This window comes from Hyperolius riggenbachi, chromosome 1, assembly GCF_040937935.1.
Source record: "Hyperolius riggenbachi isolate aHypRig1 chromosome 1, aHypRig1.pri, whole genome shotgun sequence".
Taxonomy (NCBI): domain Eukaryota; kingdom Metazoa; phylum Chordata; class Amphibia; order Anura; family Hyperoliidae; genus Hyperolius; species Hyperolius riggenbachi.
The window spans coordinates 291,982,058-292,008,344 of NC_090646.1; the positions used below are offsets into that span (position 1 = coordinate 291,982,058).

The 26,287-nt window shown below is 44.2% G+C and overlaps 1 protein-coding gene across 6 annotated transcripts in view; it reads right to left on the reverse strand.

Annotated features, from left to right (window-relative positions):
• TBC1D2 (TBC1 domain family member 2) overlaps nucleotides 1-26,287 on the reverse strand; it is a 161,907-nt gene that overhangs the window by 73,027 nt on the left and 62,593 nt on the right. For 5 of the 6 annotated variants that reach the window (XM_068233713.1, XM_068233711.1, XM_068233715.1 and 2 more), the window contains exons 4-5: nucleotides 17,824-17,956; nucleotides 13,625-13,716 (exon numbers count right to left, since the gene is read on the reverse strand). In XM_068233713.1, coding sequence (XP_068089814.1) covers nucleotides 13,625-13,716; nucleotides 17,824-17,956 — 225 coding nt within the window. Of the gene's footprint in view, nucleotides 1-13,624; nucleotides 13,717-17,823; nucleotides 17,957-26,287 lie in introns of those variants that run through there. The other variant, XM_068233716.1, reaches the window with a different exon arrangement.

Genomic DNA, 26,287 nt, shown 5'->3' on the forward strand with positions numbered 1-26,287 from the left:
GCACCTCACCCACAGCAGAGGCAACCCGCCAGCGAACCACAGCCTGGATCATCAGATTTTGTCCTGTTTGCACGCGGACAGGAAACCCGCGACCGAACCGACCAGCAGCAACTTGTTAGAGTGAACGGCAAAGTTGTCACCGGATTTCGAGACACCGGAGCTGACATCACGTTAGTTCACTCACATCTTGTGCCAAAGGAGAGCATCAGCTCCAGCCGATCCCTTGCCCTTACTGGAGTAGAGGGCACCCTTTTCCACATAGCCCACGCAAGAGTGAAGCTGGATTGGGGAGTGGGAGGGGTCCACGAAAGGATTGTTGGGGTTATGAAGGATCTCCCAGTCCCTGTGTTGCTGGGGACTGATTTGGGCAAGCTTGTGTCCTACTATGAACCTGCCACGACCGCCTTGTCGCTCACGGAAGGAGACGGACTCTCCACCCACCACCAGGTACTTTATACACTTGGGGGAGCACCAGGGGGAGGTGGGTTGAATGTGCCCAGTTCAAGGGTACCAGGTTCAATAGTGCCTGCTTCAAAGGCACCTGAGTTTGATGTACAGACTGTCTGTTGTGATGATGCTGTAACTGTACCTGAGTTTACTGTACAACCTGTCTGTAATGAAAAAATGTCTATACCTGTCAATGTCATTACTGCATGCAATGATGATTTGAGTAATGTCCGCCTGTGCCATTCTGACAGTGTACCGGTGCTAGCAGTACCGCGCAGCTGCACTGCTCAGAACCTGAGCTCAGGACAGGTGGAGGGGGTTCCGGCCTCCTCCCCCTCCTCTGACCACAGGGATGAGACCTTTCAGCCGCTGGCCTCGTGTGACATGAGCCAGTTGGCTGAAACTGACAGCGCCATATTCTCAGCCGCACTACAAAGTGACCCAAGCCTGGAGGTGCTCAGGCAGCAAGCCGCTGAGCCCCTCGCAGACGGGGCCGCTTTCAAGGTGTACTGGGAAGGTGGGAGACTGTACAGTGAGTCTGTACAGCCCCCTACAGGTAGATCCCACGCGAATACCAAATGGCTTGTGGTCCCGAGTGCGTTCAGGGGACATGTGCTGAAATCCGCACATGGTAATCCTCTGACAGGGCACTCAGGGGTCCGCAAGACACTTGCCAGTATTCGGAAACAGTTTTATTGGCCCCGGATGAACAGGGATGTAGCAAACTACTGCGGAGCATGTGCCGTCTGTCAGGAGCTGGGAAGGTCCAGGGATTCCCGCGGGGTTCCCTTAGGTCCACAGCCACTTAGCAGGGGAACCCTGCGTGGGCTGGCTGTTGACCTAACCAACCCACTGCCCGTTGTCAGCAGTCCCGGCAGACACCACGTCCGACTGCAGTGGCGCAAACGCCCTGTCCAGAACGGTCCATGTCGGGTTAACCCTGAGGGTAGCAGACCGCGACCGGTCCAGGGGAACCGAGCCACAGGCTCCAATAGGTTTCCCTGCCGCACCGGCAACCCGAGACCCGTCAGCCAGGTTGGCCGACACCGGAACGCTGATGGGCTGTCCCGGTGTCAGGGGGAACTACGCCCAACAGCGCCAATGGCTGCTACGACGGATGTCTTGCTGACAACCCTCTACACAGCGTCAGGAAAGGGAGGTGTCACGGAATAGCCGTGAGAAACGCAGGTGAATCTAGAGAATTCACAGTCGCTTTCCTGATCGCTCCCTGTCGGATCTGTGCAGTCATGCAAGCGATCCGAAAACGACATTTTTGTGTTGTTTTAAATCCAGAGATCTGTTCCCCTGTGAGCCAAAGCAGTCCCCTCACCCCTCATGAATGCCTCACCACTCAGGAATCTCGCATGTGGCAGGGTTCCCTGCAGGGCCTAGCTCATTCCCCCTACAGCAGATGTCCCCATGAAAAGGACCAGGAAACTGGCTCCACAGGGGGGCCATAGAAAGCCAGCCGATCCGGCACCGAGCATGGGCCATAAGGAAAGCATGGGTGATATGATTTCCTGTCGGCATACGAAAACCGTATGTCGCACAGCTATAAAATTCATATCGTCTTGTCCGGTAAAATCTGGCCATCGTGCTGATATGAAATTCCTTGGGATAGACCGTCCGGTTATCGAGATATTAATCTTCTCAGGAGCCTGACCCGCTGGCTTAGCCGTGTCTGATGTCATATTAATCTGTATTTTCCAACAAGTCTGAAGCTGTTACCCCCCTAAATATAACGTGTATGGTTCAGGAGTTACAGCATTTCATAAGTTTAGCCCTAAAATCTCTCAGAGGGAATGAACTGTCATTGGTGGGTGACTCAGAGGGGCGGCATTGCCACACCCCCAAACCAGCTTCATCAAAAGCACCTGGCCAGCAGGCGGGCGGGGAATTCCTCCCTTTACCATCTTCATGACAAGCTGCTGCCAGCCAGAGGACATAGGGCTGGTGGCCATTTTGCTGACCCATCTGAACAAAGAACTCTAAGAACTTGAAACCGTTTTGCTTGAACTTGATTGGAAACCAGAACTCTGATTTTTCCCACAAAACGGACATCTTTCCAGGAACTAAGTATTTTTCTCCCTTCTTTTATTTTTCATTCTGGCTATTACTGTTTTCATAATTGTTGGTTTTCATAATTGTCTGTATATATTAATTATTTATATTGCGTGAATAAACGACTTTCTCCAAGTCATTCACTTTCCGCTACCCTGCTTATCAGCACACACACAGAAATGATCCCGGGTCTCTGAAGATACGCTACTGTTTGTTTGTTGTTGGCTAGACAGAATATCGTGTGTTTAACCGTTTTATTCGCAGGATTAGTCAGTCAGTTAGTGGGCCCCACGGTCCCATAGTAACCGCGGTGGTGGCAGTTTACTCTGAACCAGTGGGTGACGTTGTAATCACCCGTGTCTCACAGGCTCCCTTCTGAGCTGTCTGCGGCTAATTCTTAACGGTTCCTGCGCATTGACTGCGACCAGAGTTCGCACGATCTGTGCGCTGGCATCGTTTAGAAGGCTAAGTGCGGTCAGCCACTGAGGGCTCCTGTGACAGGCCCCATAACCTCTAGCTATGCCACTGACAGACAGCATCTGCTTCTTCAGAAAATACATGCTTATTAACCGGAGACTGTAATACTGAAATAAAAGCATAAAGCCCCTTCCCCCATGTGGTGATAAGAGTATATAATCACACACATACACAGAATTTCCTCCACGCTCCAGGAAATGTCTCCAATTACATTTCTATATGCAGTATTCCTCATCAAGGTCTACACTGAAAAGTAGCAGGAAAACTATTATGTGAACATGTAAATAAACAAAGCATATACAAATTGTTTATATTTTTAAACCAAAATTACTCCCAGTTTCCTTGACTTGATACACTTACTTGTGGCCTGTGTATTAATAAAATGACATTGTATGGGCGGAGCTAACGTAATGATGTAACAGCGAGGCATAAGAAAGCAGTGTTTCCGCCATGATGTGGTGAAACGAGGATTCACATCATGGGTGTGCAGAAACTGTGCGATGGTATTTATTAGTATACCCGCCATAACCCCAAAGCAGCAAATATAGCCAACTATGACCATTAAATAATAAATGCAGCAACAGTTACCCCAGACACCAGAAAATAAACGCAATGTGGGCAACATTTCAGCAGAAAATCACGCAATGTGGGCAGCATTTCAGCAGAAAATAAACGCAGTGGGCCACATTTCACCAGAAAATCGACGCAGTTGGCCACATTTCACCAGAAAATCGACGCAGTTGGCCACATTTCACCAGAAAATAGACGCAGTGGGCCAGATTTCAGCAGAAAATAACGCAATGTGGGCTATATTTCACCAGAAAATAAATGCAGTGGGCCACATTTCACCAGAAAATAGACGCAGTGGGCCACATTTCACCAGAAAATAAACTCAATGTGGGCAACATTTCACCAGAAAATAGATGCAGTGGGCCACATTTCACCAGAAAATAAACGCAGTGGGCAAAATTTCACCAGAATATAAACGCAGTGGGCCACATTTCACCAGAAAATACACGCAGTGGGCCACATTTCACCAGAAAATAATGCAATGTGGGAAACATTTTAGCAGAAAATAAATGCAGAGGGCCACATTTCACCAGAAAATAAATGCAACGTGGGAAACATTTTAGCAGAAAATAACACCGTGGGCCACATTTCACCTGCAAAAAAAGTAATGTACTCACCTGACAGAAGTCTTCTCGCTCGGCCGGCCTCTGGAGCGCATCTCCCCCGGACGATCCTCCTGCAATCTCCCGCGCTGACAGGCAGAGTGCAGGGCTACGGGAAGATGGCGCCCGAAGCCCTGTACTGGAGACACAAATAGTCTCCAGTACAGGGCTACAGACGCCATCTTCCCGTAGCCCTGCTCTGCCTCCCGGGAGACTGCGGGTCTGCGGGCTATGAACTGGCGCAGCAGCATCTAGTAGATGTAGATCTAGCCAGTTCGTAAGCAGCGTTGGCGTGCCAGCAGATTAGGCTACGCGTGCCGGGTCTGGCACGCGTGCCATAGGTTCGCCAACGCTGCTCTATAGGATGTATTAGACAATGCAGTGAGCCTACAAGGGGGCACATATAGAATATGTATCTGCCTCCATTAACCTCAGTGTCATTCAGAGGAATGACTGGCACCCTTGCATATTTCAGCCTTGCCTTAAATGTTTCCTATCCCACATGGGACACCAGGATGCTTCAACATGCATCAAAATGTGCACCATCTTAGCCACACACCTAACAAGCAAGCCAGTCCCTCCATCAAGCACAATACATGTGTACCTTGGGCATACTAATGATGGGCAGACCAGGAAAAAATAACATTGTCTAAATTTATTATTTATTGTAGCCACATATATTACAGTGTCCAACTAGCCTCCACTGTGCAAAAGGAGCACCCTACAGCAACTCCCTGGATCACTAGCTTCTCATCCAAAGTTCTGCAGCACAGGGTTCCTATTCACTGCTAAAACACAATACTAATCAATAGGACCATTGATTCTGATTAACAACAGTTATAGTTTCAGTACAACAAATTGTAATTAGGGTATCCATAGTTACAAAATGTAAAGGTAAATAACAGATTATTATATACAATTATTTACACATAATTGTTATTTAAGCAAATGTAGAGACTCTTTATTTAATACAAAATGGAGCTAAATAGGATATCTATCTGGCCTATAATTTAAGGAGGTATTTGTCCATTCCACCCCAATGAGTATCAGGAGGAACATGGTCCAGAACTATAACTCTCAAGCTACAGTAATTTCATATGTGGCCCTTAGTAAAATGGTGTGGAACTGGAATGGACATGTTATGTTTTCTTATACAGTAAATGTTTATAGATTTGTTTTTTTTTTAAGGGAGATTTCATTTAACTCACATAATAGCAATAATATCCACATGGTACATAGTTACATAGTTATTTGGGTTGAAAAAAGAAATACGTCCATCGAGTTCATCACTGTATGATAGTGGCTTTGACATGGGAGACCAGGGTTCAAATCCTGGCTAGGGTCAGTACCTATTAGGTAGGGAGTTCAAGGCAAGACTCCCTAACACTGCGGGGTGGCCTCTTGAGCGTGTCCCAATGGGTGCAGCTCTTGAGACAGGAGAAAAGTGCTATACAAATGTTTGGATTATTATTATCGGATTATGTACGGCGATCAACCACACTTGAGGCCTGATACAATTCCATGAGCACCTCTTCCCAACAGTGTGTCTCACTTAAGATACAATCAATTGCATCTTGCTAGGTAAAAAAAAATAAATCATATAGCTCTTCCCCACAGGAATCTTAAACTCTCGCCCACCATGCAGGTTGATATGGTCCACGGTACACATTAGCATGTAGACTGCAAAGGAGTTGCATTGAGGAGTTAGTAGAGAAGAATATAGGTGTGGAGAAGAATAGAGGTGTGGAGAAGTTTGGTTTTGGAGTGCATTAGTGTCGGTGTCAGATTAGCATTGGTTCAGGGCTGTTGACTACTAGCGAATGTCTAAAATGTTAAGGATAGAATAAGGTGGAAGAGCTAGGTTAACATTTAGCTTTCCTCAGAAAAACAATTAACTTTAGGTAAAAGGTTAAGGCTGAAGAGTGTTCACGGTTAGTGAGGTACTGTTAGGGATAAGGAAAGAACATGGGAAAAAAATTACTGTTAAAATAGGTTGAGAGGAGAGAAGGGAGTATGGTCAGAGGACCACTATCATGAAAAATTGTAAAAATGTAAAATTCTGTGCATGCATACAGGTGAAACTTGAACAATCTTGCAAAAGTCCATTTATTTCAGTAATTCAAGGTGTAACTACCGTATTTTCCGCCATATAAGATGGACTTTTTCTCCCCCCAAAAATGGGGAGAAAAAGTCCCTGCATCTTATACGGCAAAGGCAGGGAATACCTGCCGCCTGCCGATATGAACCGCCGCGATGCCAGGGATTCCCTGCCTGTGTGCCCGCTCTGTCCTGTGCCTCTGCGTTCCTCCTCCATCTCCCCGCTACCTCCACTGTGTCCCCGCTTCCCTCCCCCATGTCCCCGCTACCTCGCCTGTGTACCCGCTTCTCTCCCCCATTTCTCCGCTACAGTTACCTTGTGTCCTTGGTCCCCGTTTAAATGTATAGTGTGTAGCGGCAGGCTCTTACATCTCCAGCAGCACTCACGGGGAGAGCCAACCTCGTCACCGCCGCACTTCTCGCCACAGTACAAGCCAACACTAGAGGGAGAAATGCGATGGTATAGAGGATGTCTATTCCCACAGGCGCTGCTGGATAAGTAAGAGCATGCCACTAAACACGGGGACACAGGAAACTGAAACGGGGACACGGTGAAGTAGCGGGGACACGGGGGAGGGAAATGACACAGAAGTGAAACAGGGACACAGTGGAGGTAGCAGGGACACCTGTTGACAGAAAGGGACACCAGCTAGGACAAAATGGAACACCTGGGGACAGAAGGGAATACGCGCTTTCAGTACGCACTCTGCCGCTGTAAACAATGACCACATGTGCACATTCCGTGTCAGCCTGCCTGCTGACACGCTGTCTTCTAATTGGTTGCTTTGGATCCCTTTGCTTCTGGTTGGTTAGCCCGTGTATAAAGTTTAAGTGAGCGTCCTCTGTCATCGCCCGTGATAGTTATGCTGTGGCTTGTTGCTGAGATTGCGCTCACACATCTGATTGATCTTGTTGCCCACTTTGCCTGTATCCTGACCAAGTTTCACTCTATATATCCCTGTTGCCAACCACTGCTTGTTGCTGACCATGTCTACTGATTGGATTACCTGTTGCCGACTCTTCTTGTACCTGGATTTGCCCGAATGCCACCTGAACCGACCTCCGCTTGTTAAAGGACTCCCATGAACTCTGCCTGGACCGAAATTGGCTTGAACTGACCATGCTATCTGTACAGTCTTTGAACTACCCTTCCCGTTCGCAGTCACCTGGCTATCATCTGGACTGCCTCAGCCTTCAGACCTCAGGACACTATGGCTTCAATTCATCAAGCATTACCGCATTTGGTAATGCTGAAAACAGCTGAGTTAACGGAGCACTTAAGAAAATGTTAATTCATCAAAGCTGTTACCGAATGAGAAGCTGAAATCACAGAGCAATGAGATAAATTACCGACTTGTGCTCAACACATGTCAGCAAATGTCAGTAAATGTTAATTTATCAAGGTTACCACATTCGCTAGCACATTCGGTGTTTATCTCCAGCTCTCCCCTGTCCTTACAGGCTTCGAAAGCCTTCTGTGTGAATGTTTTCATGATTAACAGGAGCAGGCAGCCAATAGAAACAGCCCCTGTTCTCCTGCAAGTGCTGCTGATAGGTCACACAGGCTTCTCCACACAAGCTTCCAGACCTCCCAGGCAGTGAGCAGAGATAACGGGACAAAAGATATCCCCAGATGTCCTTCGGTGGTTTAACCCTTTGAGTCCCTGTTTGAATATACAAAGATGCATGTGGTGAAATCACCAAGCATGGCATTTGTAAAGTCTCCAGGAAGTTTATCTACGTTGTGGCAAAGAAGTAAAATGTTAAGAAACACTGATGGACAGATTCAGAGCAGCAGAGGCAGTATAAGTAACAGTAAATATAACACATGTTTACATGTAAAGGGATGTCTGGATGCCTTCTATTGTTATCAGCTTGTAACAACACAGAGACATTCCAAGCTGTTCTGCACCACTCTGCCATTATCTAACAGCCTTTGATGAACTGAAGCCGTAGTACTTCGGTAACTTAACGAACCTCTACCACACATGGGAAAATATTGATGAATTAGCACAGTGAAGTGTAAAATACCGAATGCGGTATTTTAAGGACTGGGATTTTGTTATCGAACACCCTTTGATGAATTGAAGCCTATATCTGTTGTGAACACTGTGCCTTGTATTACTCATACTGCTTTGTTTGGTGAATACTATCTGTCAGTTTGTATGCTACATCTACCTGCAGGGTTATTTTAGTTTTAAGCTAGGTAGGAGTTTGTGCAGGTGTTACGGGCTGGGCTATAGGTCAGTCATATGGGCATACAGCCTGACCTATAGTCATTGACCAGACAAGCCTGACAAAACCTAGGTGTGTCTTATATTCCGGAACATGTTATATGGCGAAAAATACGATAATATACAAAACAGGAACCATTTGCAAGCGTTTTGGATTACACTTTGAGCCTAAAATACTAAAGTATTTTAAAGTAAAGTACTACTCTGAAGTGAGTTTAAAAATGGCTTTTTACCTCATATTCAACAGGGGCATGTTTGCCCCTGCTAAAATGCCGCTATCCCGTGGCAGAACTAGGGGTCTTTACCCCCCAAATCCCCCCTGCAAAATCCACAACTTTCTTGGTCGTGGATTTTGCTGCTGTTGGAGGCAGAGCTATGAGCTGCAACTCTGCCTCCATGCGCGTCTATAAGTGGCGGATCTCTGCCTCTCCCCACCCCTCTCAGTGAAGACTGAAAGGGGCGGGGGAGAGGCGGAATATACGCGCTGATAGACGCGCTGAGAGGCAGAGCTACAGCCATTAGCTCTGCCTCAACAGGAAGCGCTCCCCGGGCACCATAGAGGGGATTTGGGGGGTAAAGACCCCTCGTTCTGCCGCGGGTGTGACAATCCAGCCCCGCGATCCCGTCGAGATCTGCTCCCGTTAGCGTACGCAGAAAGTACGGGCGCAGACGGACAACGAGACCGGTTGCTGGATCGTCAGAGGGAAGAAAGTAAAGGGCGACAGAGCGTGCCAATCCCGTCTAATCTGCTCCCGTTAGCATACGCAGGAAGTACGGTGAACAGACTGACAATAAAGATTGGTCGCGCAGCTGCCGACAATATGTAATGGGACAATCACTCACCAATCCCGTATTACTAGGCCACTGTTGCCATACAGGTCTCATGCACTAGAGACTGCTGGAGGCAAATTCACTGTGTGCGTAGTAAACGGTTAAGATTGGTTGGAGGTGCCCATACATGTACAATTTTGATTGTATATACAATCTGTAAACTAAAAATATCGATTTCGCGCTGGAAATCTGGTAAATACACTGCCACCACTGTCCGGGTGTATGGAGCGGACAGTCTCCAACGCTATCATAATACGGTAGCCAGCTCAATCACGTTCAACACGCTCAAGTCACCGTTCGGGGAATAATCACTTCCGACGGCTTAAAGACTGTGAGCAATGTGACGTTAAAGAAAGGTTACTGGGTCCCTATATGATGCAATCTCGAATTGTATTTATAATCGAGAAACGAAGTTATCGATTTCGCACAGGAAATCTGGTACTAGCTAATCCTAGAAGGAAGAAACGGTTATTTACAACCTAGCTAGCAAATCAACAATTTATAAGCAAATCATAAAACAATGCGGTAGTATGACTGACTCTTCAGAGGGCAGATTCGTTATAGCCGCAATCAGATGACCAGAACAGGCACAAGACTGAACGATAAAATCGTTAGTTTATTTCTAAACTACATACACACAGCTTATTTTAGAATTTATTTTTTTTTGATTGACAGAGAGAAGGGAAGAAAAGGAACAGAATGTCCGATTATATACAGTTCAAATACCGTTATTGGTAGTCCATGCGGCAATCGCAAGTCTTTGGCGAAAGTCCCAAAATGGCGGTTGCCATGCGGCCAACAGGCCTTTGTTAGAAAGTTCAAAGATGGAGGTTTTGGCCCGTGTCCTTGCGGGCTGCCAGGATGTTACTAGGCATCAGATTGAAGGTAAAGGACGCAGAGCTTTCTGGGCTCTGTCTGGTTATAGCCCCCACTCCAGCAAGGAGGGGTTAGGGGGCGTGGATCACACACCTCTTTGGAATAGGAGATCTCTGCCCCTCTCATAGAGACAAAATTTTACCTGAATCATGATAAGTGTGCTCATCTGCAAACCGTACAAGTTGTGTTAAATCTAATAACATTTTTAGGTTTGTCAGAATTTATCAAGAACGTTGATACCAAACTTGGGGGGTTTAGAGTGAACGGTGACCCCAAAATGCATATCTCTGCTTTGGCAGGGCTTACCTTGATTTCAGAAACATCCAATCGTGTGGTTGGTTCCGAATTTCAGAATAAGCGGGTTCTTAAGGCCGTTGCCTATTTGGAAAGCCATCTTTATGGCAAAAGATGGATTTCATATTTGTGAGATCACAGAAAGGTCAGCTGGGAGATGGAATCTCCTTGATCCTTCAGCTGAGGTAATCCTGAGAGAACCCCCTGCTGTGATCGGTTCCTAGCTGTCTGGAGGAAGGGGCGGTTTATTAGCTTCTGTCCATCTAATCTCTGATGGATGAGCTATAACCTTTCCAGGGATGCTGGAGAAACACTTTCACACGGAGGTGAGAAAAGCTGTAATTAGAAGCTACCAAAGAGCCAGGGTTTGTTAGCATTTGACCAGGGAGAGGAACTGTTAACCCCTGGCTCCCCTGATCTTCTTATAAACCAAGCCTTTCCCCCTGCTGTCACTTTTAATAGTGGCGACAGGGAATATTTTATAAGGCTCTAACTACTTTTTTTTGGACGAATAAACGTTGATTCGTCACAGCGGGGTAGCTGCGTTTTAGCAGGAGCAAACATGCCCCTGTTGAATATAAGGTAAAAAGCCATTTTTAAACTCACTTCAGAATCTCCAGAATCTCTTTATGCATTTTCACAATATTGTAATGGACTGAGATTTTGATTTTGGGGTTTTCATAAGCTGTAAGCCATAATCATGAAAGTATAACAAAGGCTTGAAATATCTTGCTTTGCATGTAATGAGTCCATTTCATATATTAGTTTCACCTTTATAAGATGTGCATTTGTTCCAGAATAAAATGCCCTATAAATCACTTTTCTCCAGTCTTGCAGGCAGGTAACACACTTGACAGTTTTCGTCCGCGTTTTCTGCACAGAAAAACTGAGAACTCATGTTAATCAATGTGCTAGTGCACACTTACTGTGTTGTTCGCGCGCAGAAAAAAAAATGACATTCTGCACGATGACTCTGCACATTTTGGCAGTTTTCTCTATCAATTACATCAGCTGCTGTGAAAAAACGCGCGCGTTTTCCTGCATGGAAACACACTTGGTGTGCAGAAAAAGTATGCAGAAAAACGCATGCGGAAAACAAAGTCAAGTGTGTTCCCTGCCGCAGTCTTTTACTGGTATGCAGTACAAATCGGACACATCTGGCAGGTTTTGGACTGTTCCATCTCCCTACTGGAAGTCTCAGGGTTTCCTGAATGGAAGTTGCTTAGTCCAACTGCCAAAATAGTGTGCAGGTGAGTAGGGAGGCTCAGCAGCATCCTTTTATAGATTATTTCAATAGAGAGCTTTTCTATAGAATAAAGGAAGTACTGAGTATCCCCTGTGAGGAGATGGACTAGTCCAAAACCTGTCATATCGGTCAAAATTGTACAGCCTACTGGAAGTGTCAGCAACATAGGAAAAAGGTAATTTATGGTGCATTTCACTCAGGAATGTACTTCTTATAAATACGCACTTTTTAACATTTTTTGCGATAGTGGTCCCTTAATATAAAATTTAATCTCCTGCACCTAAAACACCAAGGCCCATATGAAATTAAGTTTTTCTCCTGAGTTTTCTCCTAGGAGATAATTTTTCATCTTCTATTTAAAATAACTTTTCAGCTTTTTGCAACTGAAAAAGTACCAAGAAGTAAGTGAAAAAATACTGCCAACATTATTTTGAGTATTTTCTTGCTTGTTGGTGGTTTAACCTCCCTAGCGTTCTGGACTAGCTGAGCCAGTAACGCCGCTGTGCACCGCTCCGGCCCTGGTGGGCCGATTTGCACAATTTTTTTTTTCAAACATGCAGCTAGCACTTTGCTAACTGCGTGTTTGTTTCGATCGCCGCCGCTCGTCGCCAATCCACCGCTACCTGCAGCGAAAAAGGGGCCCCCCCCCGCAGACTCCTTGCGCAGCCTGGCCAATCACCGCCAGGCTGCGCTATGGGGTGGATGGGGACTCCCTGTGACGTCACAACGTCGATGACGTCACTCAGTTCGTCGCCATGGCAACGGGGGCGCCCTGAACGGGGAATCATGTAGCTAGCGATAGGCTAGCTACATGATAAAAAAAAAATTGGGCCGAAAAAAACCCTCCCGCGGCCGCAGGAATCAGAACGCCCTGTTAAAGGGCATTTTATTGACAATTTTGAAAATCTCGCCTTGGAGAAAACTAAGGAGAAGAAGTTAATTGCATATGGCCCTAGGGCCCATATGCAACCTAACTTTTTCTCCTGAGTTTTCTCCTAGGAGACTTTTTAGCACTTTGCCATGGAAAAGTACCAAAATGTAGGTGAAAAAGTACTGTCAAAATTATTTTGAAGATCTATCTGCATACTGGTGGTTTAAAAGGCATTTTATTTACAAACTAGTGACTTAGCCTATTTAAAAACGGGCTAGGTCTGTCACTAATACCGCCGCGCGCCCAACGCACGCGCCCGCCACGCTCGCACACGCATGCTAGCCCCGTTTGGCCCCGTCCTGCTCCGGCTCTCCGCAGTGTCTCTGCGTCTGTCCCTGCACATGCGCAGTGCAAAAAAGCACTGACACAGGGACATTAGGGTTTTATTATATAGGATTGTAAAAATATCACCTAGGAGAAACTCTGGTGAAAAAGTGAATTGCATATGGCCCCAGGCATCCGAATAATGACAAAAAATCTTTGTACACTATACACCCCTCATTTCTCCTACATGAGCAGTGTGATACCAAGCGAGGCTGCTCCAGCAGCAGATACCTCATTCAGCTGGACTGTTTCAAGTGAACATAATTTTAAAATAGGATTTTTAGTTTCAAAATAAACAAAAAAATTGCCAATAAATGATATCATCCTGATTCAAAACTTCTTGCATAAACAAATGCTTCTTACTAATGTTTCAAGTGATATACCGTAATTAAAGCTGTGCCTGGACAGTCTTAAACATTCAGTCTACAAGCACTCCACTTCACAAGAGAAACAGGGTGACTTTTTTTGTACGACAAAACCACGAAATTCACAATGCACTATTTCTTTATGTTATGTATTAAAAAAAAAAAATCCATCTACAGTTACTATATTCAGATAACCTATTTTGGCACCGTTATCTTTTCTGAACTGCCTGTCTTACCATTCCACACTCATATGTATACATTTGATTTACCTTCTGTAGCTTGTTCTTTGTCATCAAAATGAAAGACACTTTTGCTGGTTGCTGGAACAGGTTTTGGAACACATAAATTACGAACGGTATTCCTGTTAAATTAAACATAAATATGTAAATAGATAACCCTACAGGAATCAGGTTATTTAACCACTTGTTTGTATTCAAGGTGGATGAGCCAAGTCTGATGTAATTGAGGATATATTCAAAGCATGAGTAGCCATTAAAAAGACACTGAAGCGAAAAAAAACTATGTAACTATGGGCCTGATGCACTAAACTGCAGTAAAATTCCATGTGGCATGCGCAGGTAGCGCACGACTATTTTGCCGCTACTACTGCTGGCAGCATTGGGAAAGTTGCCTAATTAGTATGACCTGCGCTACCTAGATAACACGCGTTGTAGCATATGTTACATTAGCAATGCCTGGGTAGCGCAAATTAGGACACTCATACTGCATCGCTAGGGATAGCAAGAGTAACATTTCCTGCCTGTGCACAGCAATATTACCAAAGTTAAGTAAATCAGGGCCTAGGTAACTGTGGACCTGATGCACTAAAGTACGGTAAAGTTGCCATGTGCAGGGAGTGCATGGCAATTTTACCATTACTAGCACAGGGTGTTAACCCATTAGTGGCACATGCATAACTGCGGTAATGTGTGTTACCATAGCAACCCACATGTTAACCTGGTAACGCGCATGGCACTAATGGGTTAGCAGCTGGTTCTCCCTCTGCACTAGTGAAAGTAAAATTGCTGCGCACTTCATGTACACGGCAACTTTACCGTTCTTTGGTGCATCAGGCTCCATGTGACTTACAAACAACAATTTAATTGAAAATAAACAAATCTGGTAGGGGAAGCAAAAAAAAAAAAAAAATTTAAAACTGTACAATAAGCTTGTTGCATAAGTGTACATGAATACTTTGTTGAAGCACCTTTTGATTTACTTACAGCATTCAGCCTTCTTGAATTGCATTGTACAGGTTAGAGGTCACATTAAACATGGGTAAAGTATTGAAAAGATTTACTGTGGTCTCATGTTTTTTGTTTAACTCACAGAAACCTTGTACTTAAATAATGGTGTGAACATCGATTATATCTCCTGCATGTTCAGAATGTAAGTCACAACAATGTTATATCAGTAAATCCAATCACAAGAACGTTCTCACACTCCCTTTACACACCAATATGTATATGGTGCAGCGCAGGAGATTTGGGAGCAGCCGACGCTACCATAGACAGTAGTAGGAATTATGGCCATAGCAGCGCACAGTGACTGATTTGGGCGCTGTCAGAAGACGGAGCACAAATCACCACAAGAACATTGTAATTCAGCCACCAGCAATAGCTGGAAGCCGAATTATGTCTTTCCCTACCATCCACGTTGACCTGGAGGGGGGATAGTAGTGAACGCCGGCGGCTATATTATAGGTACGTGTTTCCAGCTCACCCAAAACCTTTAGCAAATCATCAATGCACTGGTGCTTTGCTCAAGATTTGGCAAGGATGACCCGGGTACGCATATACACATACAGGTGTGTAGGGGGAGTGCAAGAACCTTTTTGTGATTGGGTTTATTTTAACTGTACACTCCAAGGGAACGGAATGTGGGACAGGTGCCGAGAGCAGGACAGACAAGGACCAAAAATGTTAACCCTTTGTGTTATTCTTGTTTTAATGCAATATAAGTACTGTATAACATTCTCGATTTAGTATTTTGTGCTCCACAAAACTTCTATACAGCAAACTAGTGTCTCCTTACAGAAATCCTGACAATTCACTGCAGTCAATGAAATCTAATGTACGTTTTTTAACCAGTATGTGGTAATCACCATGCTTTTCTCCTCATAATTGAACACTTAATAAATACAGATGGAACATCCTAGGTTTAACTATACATAACAATCACCAAAATACTGCGCTGGTATCTAAATGGGTATTTAAAACTACAGGTGGTGCGCTGCTCTATACCAACATATCTCAAAACAACATACAAATAGCTGCGCTCAAATGTCCCAGCACACAGTCCTTGCACAAAGCTTGTAAACAGCAATGCAAACAAGGCAATGATCCTCTTCTGTCAGAAGGGAAAAGATGATCTACTTCAGTGAGATAACCACCACACCCCAAGCAGTGGCCACTCACCGTTATTATATGACCCTCTGTCAGATGGGTCCTCAGCCAATGTTTGGGGTGGAGCCCATAAAAACTCTGTGTGATCTATCATGATTATGCGTGTAAGTGTGCAATCTTTTTATAACTAAACTGGTTTTACAATTTTACGCTATGGGAGCTCTGGTATGTCTTCTTTGAGGTGATAGTAACTAGCAGCAGCTTGGAAGCAGAGGACGGGCATTCTCTATATTGCAGGGGGCAGCCTGATGACCCCATAAGCGCTGAGAACCCATCTGACAGAGGGTCATATAATAACGGTGAGTGGCCACTGCTTGGGGTGTGGTGGTTATCTCACTGAAGTAGATCATCTTTGCCCTTCTGACATAAGAGGATCATTGCCTTGTTTGCATTGCTGTTTACAAGCCTTGTGCAAGGACTGTGTGCTGGGACATTTGAGCGCAGCTATTTTTATGTTATTTATGTTAACTATACATTACTTGATTTGCAGCACCAATATCCATCAGATTCAATCATCATGATTGAATCTACCAGAGATGGATGCTGCATCATGCCCACCTGATAGATATCTTTCTAGCACGCCGGATCGATTGTTTCTAGCTCGCTGGATATCGGTCAAAACAATCAATCCGGCACGCTGGAAAGATTTTGCTCGAAAGGGCTCAGTCAGGTGTATGGTGGTAGTGGTGTTCGATTTCCTAACAACTGACGGGACCCCTGGCCAGTCTCCCCTAATGTGTAATGCGTACCCTCAGGCAGCTCACTTGTCTGCTGGCATACCCCCTCCAGTCTTCTCTAATTCGCTGCCATGAGACCTGTACCACATGACCTGACGGCATGTACTAGATCACGCATGTGCTACTGGGCCATGGGGTAGAGGCGTCCCTGACAGGGATAGAGAGACACGGGCCACTAAAGGAGGCATGCCAGTGGACAGGTGAGCTAAGCACTGCTTCAACACTCACCATGGGCTTGGTAAATACACAATACATGGGGCAGACCTGAGGGGCCTGGCAGACAGAGGCAACAGCACAGATTTACTATAGATTTCATGCTGAAATCTATTAGAATCTGTGTACACTACACTGGCAGAAATAGATCCATCTGTGATCAGATTCAATCAGAGAAGGATCTATCTGACTGTCGAATCTGCTTTTAATCTTTCAATGAGCTGCCAGCACTCTTTCTAATGTAGAGGCTATGTACCATGTAGTCTTTAATAATCTTGCACTGTTACATAGTTACATAGTTATTTGGGTTGAAAAAAAGACATCCATCCATCGAGTTTAATCAGCAAATAGAGTACAACACCAGCCTGCTCCCTCACATATCCCTGTTGATCCAGATTGCCTAGGAGTGTTCCTACACAAACTGCAACCTTAGCCACTATTTTTGTTGGAATGAGTTATATTTCATTTATACTTAATCAATTGTTTATAGGTATGGGTAAATATTAAAATATACATGTGAATCTTGCATTATTTTCATTCTACCTCTAAGGTTGTACCTATTAGCTAGCAAATCCTGATCCTAAATATGGTTTCTCTTGCTCTGTTTTCTGTTATTTATATTTGCTCATAGCCCCTTTTGTAAAGGCATTATTTTCATTCATCAACCTGCGCTTCATCCAATGAACTTTTTCTCCTGAGCCTCTGAAAATTAATGGTATGGCTCATCTGACAATCCCGAGAAGGTAGCAGGAGGTAGCAGAGGTCAGGTTCTATATTCTTTATCTTTTTAAATTCTTATCCTCGATAATTCAATCTACGCATTATACTTTTACCCTCACATACTGTACTTTTAAAAATCATATTAATGTGACTAAAATTGATGTAATCTATAAACTTTTCAAAATTCTTAAAACTACAGCCTCATATGACCATAGCATCATCTATAAAGCAAATTCATAATTTATCAAGGCCTTTAAAAGTGCTTTTAGGTAAGTACGGTACTACAGGAATTGCTTCAGTCCAAATGTACTTGTGTTTCCATTTTTCCAAAAATATTTTAGAGTATGTTGTTTTAGTGACCACTTACTGACCACTTACTTAGTGACCACTTACTGTATTTCTCTCCATGGATGCTTCAGAGAGATATTTTGTATGGATGTTGACTCTTGAGGAGCTGGCATTGAAGCTACTGTTATTCCCACTACTTCTGTAGGTGTTGTCACTTGAGGCAAAAAACCATCATCATCTGTAGAAAATAAAACACTGATATTGATAATGACTAACGTGTTTATAAAGAAAATGCATTTTGTATGACATACTAAATGATATTTAAAGGACAAATCCATTTTTACTATAAACACTTGTATACTGTTAGTATAACACAAGCCATTTAATAACTGAATGTTGTTAAAATAATCATTCAACTTCAGACTACAGCTGTATGCATGATCTCCCTGTGTTTATGTGGGCTTCCTGCATGCAGTCTTATGTCCCCCCCACATCTTAAAAACATACTATGCCGTTTGTTGGCTTCCTCCCCAAATTTTCCCTAGACTGTGATAAGGACATCAGATTGTGAGAACTTGTGAAGGTCAGTTAGTGACATGACTTTTTCAATGTATTACACTGGTTTACACTGAATCAGTTGCTGTGAGCTATAGCACAACAGACAACTGATGTGCTCTGCGTGTGAAAGAATTGCCCATGCTTCCCTATGGGTCAAATTTATATCTATGCCTTATAATGTGTTATAACTGAAAAAGTTTTTACAACGCACTGCTGCATGCATTTTTTTTGTGTGTTGTGTTCCCAGAACAAGAGCAGATGAAAATGCACAGCAACTGAAAGAGAAAGCGCAAAACAACTGATCAGTTTAAATGTATATGTTATTATCAGCTGCCAGTGTAAACCCAGGTCTTAAAGTACTGCAGAAAATGCCAAAGCTATATAAATACATAAATAGTAATTATTGCCCATATTGGTATAATGGGTTCAAGGTTGAAGTGTGCATGAATCCAAAAGTAAAATGTTATCCCTCCCAGTTTGCTATTGCAGTGACCCAATCATTACAAAGGACAAAAATATGCAGAAAATTACCTGCTAAGACCAGTGGTGCTATAGTGTGGGCCTCTAAAAGCTGTGCAAATATAGCTGATACCTAGAACTTCCTAATAAGTGTATACCGGTAATTTCCTTCTAGAATAATGATCTACTAATTACCATATTGATTTAAATAAAATTATGAGGAGCGCCAGATATTGCGTTAAGAAAAGAGTCTCTTTTTATTTATCAATAGTGTTAAAAAAGTATATCTTTACACAACAATAAATATGCCACCTGTTATATTCAATACTCACACAACCTCCACTCATACATGGGCAGTATGCTGATGAATATTATAAAAATACAAAAAATGAAAAAAATATAATATAAAAATGACGAATAAAAATGCAGATCTCAGGAAACCCTTGCATTAGTGGAGGGGAAAAACAAAAGTTTGCTTTCCTAAAACAGAAAGAATTTGCGATAATTCAGGTTAGAGTGAGCTTGAGATGTCTCCCAGAGCAACACTGCTGAATATATGCAAATTAACCATTGTCTGTATGCACGTTGGATTATTATGGCTCTGTACAAATTAACAAGCTGACACATCATTGCATTCCAGCGGTTCTGGAGGTGTGTTTAGCTTTTAAGGGTACAATGGTTAATTTGCATATATTCAGCAGTGTTGCTCTGGGAGACATCTCAAGCTCACTCCAACCTGAATTATCGCAAATTCTTTCTGTTTTAGGAAAGCAAACTTTTGTTTTTCTTAACATCTTAGTAAGGGGGCTTTTAGGACCATTGTAGTCCCTTACACACTCCAATGAGTTCTGGGTCACCGTGAGCTTGCTGGTTAGTCTGTGCCTCTCAGATTTACAAGCCCTACTCCATAGAGCCAAATTAATCCATGCCATGCACTGATGAGGATCAAACAATCCGAAACAGTCTGTATGCATGTTGGATTATTATGGCTCTGTACAAATTAACAAGCTGACACATAATTGCATTCCAGCGGTTCTGGAGGTGTGTTTAGCTTTTAAGGGTACAATGGTTAATTTGCATATATTCAGCAGTGTTGCTCTGGGAGACATCTCAAGCTCACTCCAACCTGAATTATCGCAAATTCTTTCTGTTTTAGGAAAGCAAACTTTTGTTTTTCTTAACATCTTAGTAAGGAGGCTTTTAGGACCATTGTAGTCCCTTACACACTCCAATGAGTTCTGGGTCACCGTGACCTTGCTTATTAGTGGAGGGGGTGGGATTTATTTTGCAAGAGGCATGTCTAAAAATCCTCCTTGTTTAGAACCCATTCCATGTTCCTCCTCTATAGTACTCCCTCATTTAGTAGCCAATTTTAGTGTTTCTAATTATGATTCCTACAATTATAGTGCTCCCCTATAAGAGGTTTACAACCTCGCTAACATATTGTCTTTCATTACTGTACTGATTATATTGACCCCTACTTTAGCCCTTTTTATAGTGGAGCTAAGGAGGTACTTTTGCAGCTCACCAACTGAGGCTAGTCTCCCAAGAAGGATAAATGCCAAGGAACCCCTGCAATCTACTTATTGGTGTTCCAGTGAACCCTGGTAGAGAAAGCCTACTTTAAGATAATAGATATTACAAACCGAACAATGAGCCTGTCAGCTAGTGAACCATGCAGACATCAAACCAACAAACGTTGATTTCTGTAATACCTTTAAAGGGACTCCGAGCAGTGCAGAAACTATGGAAAGATGCATATTATTTTGAAGCTCTCTTCTCCTCTGTCTAACGATATATAAAGCGCCACCCTACTCCTTTTAGTTTTCGCTATTTTCGCAATCAAAATCGAGGCCGCCGCGATTTCAATAGCGAAAATATCGAAAACTAAAAAGCGTAGGGCAGCGGTTTATGTGTCGTTGGAAAGAGGAGAAAGAGAGCTTCAAAATGGTATGCATCTTTCCATAGTTGCTTGTATTACACAGGACGAGTTTTCCCCAAAGTCAGCAGCTGAATGGAGCTGCCGACTTTGGGGAAAAGTCGTCCTGTGTAATACAAGCAACTATGGAAAGATGCATACCATTTTGAAGCTCTCTTTCTCCTCTTTCCAAGGACACATAAACCGCCGCCCTACGCCTTTTCGTTTTCGATATTTCCGCGATTTCGATCGCATAAATATCGAAAACTAAAAGGCGTAGGGCGGCACTTTATATATCGTTGGAAAGAGGAGAAAGAGAGCTTCAAAATGGTATGCATCTTTCCATAGTTTCAGCACTGCTCGGAGTCCCTTTAATGACCGTACATGGTTTATTGCAAGCTTTCGAAGCATTAAGTTTCTTCTTCAGGCATTACACAGAAGAAGAAACTTAACGTTTCGAAAGCTTGCAATAAACCATGTATACTTAGTCATTAAAGATATGACTGGAATCAAAGTTTGTTGGTTTGATGTCTGCATTTCTGCTCCTCAACTAACACCGGACCATACTTCACTTGCTAATAAACCATGGTGATTAATCGTTTATTAGTTAACCTCCTTAGCGGTATGGAAGAGCTCAGCTCGTCCATTACCGCCGGAGGGTGCAGCTCAGGCCCTGCTGGGCCGATTTTCGTCAAATAAAAAGGTGCACACGCAGCCGGAACTTTGCCAGCCGCGTGTGCTACCTGATCGCCGCCGGTCTGCGGCAATCCGCCGCGAGCAGCGGCGAAAGAGGGTCCCCCCAGCCGCCCGAGCCCTGCGCAGCCGGACCAATCAGTTCTGGCCAGCGCTAAGGACTGGATTGTAGGCGGCTGACGTCAGGACATGGCGACGAGGAAAGCAAAACAAGGAGGGCCGCTCATCGCGGAGGCGATCAGAAGTACGCGTCAGGAGCGCCCTCTAGTGGGCTTTCATGCAGCCAACTTTCAGTTGGCTGCATGTAATAGATTTTTTTTTATACAAAAAAACCCCTCCTGCAGCCGCCCTGGCGATCTTAATAGAACGCCAGGGTGGTTAACAGTCTCCTCATTGTTCACTGCATTACCCATATTGTGTAAAAAGTTTAACTGATTTGCTAATTAACCTTCAAACGCAGTAAGAGGTTCTCTTCTACTGCGCCTGCGCAGGATGGGCTTGCTGACGTAAACACATACGAGAATGCACGCGGCCAGGACAATGCAGACGCAGTGGACTGCCGACTGATCAATCGGCAGAAACTAAACTGAGCCACGGCAGGGGAACGGAGGATCAGTTCAGCACGCCATGGGCACAGGACGGTTGCAGGGGGGCTGGTCGAAGTCCCAGGTAAGTGAAACTCTTGTAATTTTTTTCAGTTAAGGTTCCCTTTAAGGATACAGGAACACTTTAGATCTGTCAAAATAATCAAAGACTGTACAAGGTTTATTGACAATATCAATAACGTGCACTTCAGTGATATCAGATGCTTCAACTTTGGAGGTTTGGAGATTGTCCCATGGAGAAAGTAGGGAGGGGTTGACAGGGGTATCTCCCCACTAAACATCAGGCAGGTTTAATTTTTTCCACTGATGCTGCGCGCTCCTAAGGACTAAATAAAAGGGTAGATTTATCATCCTTTCTGGAGCACTGAGATTTCATACAAGGTTCTTTTGTGCAGCGCATGCTCCAATTCTTCCTTCTTAACCTTGCCATTTCTTACTTCTTGCCATTTTGTTTCCAATTTTGTATTTTTTTTTTATTTTCCTCTTTACCACATGGTCGTATGGTTCACCCATTTGTGATTCTAGGGGTGATTCTAAAAGTTATCCTTGGCCGTAGCTGGCCATATAGCTTGTTGGATTCTCCATCCATAACATCTTTGAGGCGATTCCCCTCTCCCCCTGCTTTCTTCCCATCCTTTTCACTCACTAGGAATTTTTCAATCACTCTGAATGTGTCTTGGTGTTCAAGGGTTTTGTTTTGCTGGTTTGGGTCTTATTATTACTCCAGAGGAAAATATATAGGGCTTTAGACATATATTGCAAAGGTTCCCCAAGAGTGCACCTTTTTGCAGTCTTTGTAATGACTCTCCTCAGTGTAGTAACCCTTTTAATTATAATTCTAACATAATAATGCGTTAGCAATAAACATTTGTGTAGTACTTTTCTCCTGTTGGACTCTAAGGCCTGGAACCCACTAGCAGTACTAGCGGTATTCCTCAAAATTGTTAACTGTTCCTTACAATCAGGGATATTTCCTGCTTTACTGAAGGAAGCAATCATCAGGCCTCTCCTCAAAAAACCCTCCCTGGACCCAGATGCAATGACCAGCTACAGACCTGTCTCTAACCTCCCCTTTCTGGGAAAGCTAATTGAAAAAGCTGTATACCTCCAGCTAAAAGCCAGAATCCTACAAAATAACAGTTATGACCCATTCCAGTCTGGCTTCAGGAAACACCACAGCACTGAAACTGCCCTCATCCAAATATGCAACCACCTGCTCATGGCAAGAGACAGAGGAGAGTGCTCGATCCTCATACTGCTAGACCTTTCTGCAGCCTTTGACACAGTTGACCATGACATCTTGATAAACAGGCTACAGGAATACTGCGGCATTGATGGCATAGTACTTCAGTGGTTCCAATCCTTCTTGAGTGGCAGAACCCACAAAGTGTCTATGGGGCCCTTCCTGTCCACCCCTGTAACACTTAAGTATGGGGTGCCCCAGGGCTCAATCCTCTCTCCCCTGCTTTTCACGATTTACATGCTACCGTTGGGAAAACTAATCCAAAAACATGGCCTGACATACCACTGCTATGCAGACGACACCCAACTATATCTTTCCTTCAAGCCTGGTGTGACAGACCCAACTCTAACTATAAACGCCTGCTTACGTGAACTACAGCAATGGATGAATGACAACTGGCTGAAACTAAATGCAGACAAAACTGAAGTCCTTCTGATTGGAGGGCAGAGCATGATAACAAAACAACTTAACTTGCAGTCTTCACCACTGGGAATAGGAGGCACGGATCTACGCAGCTCTGATCATGTGCGTAGCCTGGGAGTTCTAATTGATGGGGATTTAAACTTCAGAACTCAAATCTCTGCTGTGGTGAAATCATCCTATTTTCACCTGAAGAACATTGCAAAAATCAAGCACCTCATACCCCCAGAAGATCTGCCAACCTTAGTCCACGCCTTCATCACATCCCGACTGGACTACTGCAATGCTCTCTACACTGGCCTTCCAAAAAAGGCCTTGTACCGCCTACAGCTGATACAGAATACTGCTGCCAGACTGCTAACCAACCAACCCCGTCACTGCCACATAACGCCAGTCCTGCATTCCCTTCACTGGCTACCTATAGAATGGAGGGTCCTATTCAAGATCGGCCTACTGACATTTAAATCCCTGAATAATCTAGGCCCTGGATACATGAAAGATATGTTACAGCTGCGAAGCAATCCCCGCATTCTCAGATCCACAGGTTCTAATAATCTAGTCATACCCAGAGTCCACTTAGAAACTTTTGGTCCCAGAGCCTTCTGTCATGCTGCCCCTACGTTTTGGAACTCCTTACCTCAACAGATCAGGACAGCCCCATCCCTGGACGTGTTTAAATCCAGACTGAAAACCCACCTGTTCAGTCTGGCATTTGCAGAAATATAACTTTTGTTGTGTGAATACTTCATCCTACTAATTACTGAATCTGAGAGAGCCTAAGCGCTTTGAGTCCTATGGGAGAAAAGCGCTATAGAAATGTTATTGTATTGTATTGTATTGTACCAGGAGTTGAACTTCATCCCAGTCAGTAGCTGATACTCCCTTTTACATGAGAAATCTATTCCTTTTCACAAACGGATCACCAGGGGGCTCTGTATGGCTGATATTGTGGTGAAACCACTCCCACAGGAAACTGTGAGTACCATGATCCTGGCAGTTTCCTATCTGTGAACATCGTTGTATTGTAGGAAATAGCTGTTTACAGCTGTTTCCAACTGCCAAAAAAGCAAGCAGCAGCTACTTGCACTGACTTCACCTGCGAGCAGTAAAAATGTCTCCATGTGAAACTGCCCTCATCCAAACATGCAACCACCTGCTCATGGCAAGAGGCAGAGGAGAGTGTTCCATCCTCATACTGCTAGACCTTTCTGCAGCCTTTGACACAGTTGACCATGACATCTTGATAAACAGGCTACAGGAATACTGCTGCATTGATGGCATAGTTCTTCAGTGGTTCCAATCCTTGAGTGGCAGAACCCAAAAAGTGTCTATGGGGCCCTTCCTGTCCACCCCTATACCACTTAAGTATGGGGTGCCCCAGGGCTCAATCCTCTCTCCCCTGCTTTTTACGATTTACATGTTACCACTTGGAAAACTAATCCAAAGACATGGCCTGACATACCACTGCTATGCGGACGACACCCAACTATATCTTTCCTTTAAGCCTGGGGTGACAGACCCAACTCCAACTATAAATGCCTGCTTACGTGAACTACAGCAATGAATGAATGACAACTGACTGAAACTAAATGCAGACAAAACTGAAGTCCTTCTGATCGGAGGGCAGCGAATGACAACAAAACAACTTAACTTGCAGTCTTCACCACTGGGAATAGGAGGCACGGATCTACGCAGCTCTGATCATGTGCGTAGCCTGGGAGTTCTAATTGATGGGGATTTAAACTTCAGAACTCACATCTCTGCTGTGGTGAAATCATCCTATTTTCAACTTAAGAACATTGCAAAAATCAAGCACCTCATCCCCCCAGAAGATCTACCAACTTTAGTTCATGCCTTCATTACCTCCCGACTGGACTACTGCAATGCTCTCTACACGGGCCTTACAAAAAAGGACTTGTACCGCCTACAGCTGATACAGAACACTGCTGCCAGACTGCTAACCAACCAACCCCTTCACTGCCACGTAACGCCAGTCGTGCACTCCCTTCACTGGCTACCTATAGAATGGAGGGTCCTATTCAAGATCGGCCTACTGACATTTAAATCACTGAATAATATGGGCCCTGGATACATGAAAGATATGTTGCAGCTGCGTAGCAATCCCCGCATTCTCAGATCAACAGGTTCTAATAATCATACCCAGAGTCCACTTGGAAACTTTTGGTCCCAGAGCCTTCTGTCATGCTGCCCCTACGTTTTGGAACTCCTTACCTCAACAGATCAGGACAGCTCAATCCCTAGACGTGTTTAAATCTAGACTGAAATCCCACCAGTTCAGTTTGGCATTTGCAGAAATATAACTTTTGTTGTGTGAATACTCCATCCTACTACGAATTACTGAATCTGAGAGAGCCTAAGCGCTTTGAGTCCTATTGGAGAAAAGCGCTATAGAAATGTTATTGTTGAAAGGAGGAGGAGAAAGCGCCGGCACTGCTGTCATACACTTTATTTAGACATTGGTAAAATCAATGCAAGGAAATTCTTCCAGACAGATTAGGAAAGACACATACCGTGGGTAGATGTAGCAGGTGCGGTGGGTGCAGTGGGTGGGGTGCCTGACGGCCGTTTCGCGCGATATGCGCTTGTACGGAGGCTATACGGAGAGTATAGCCTCCGTAGAAGCGCATATCGCGCGAAACGGCCGTCAGGCAC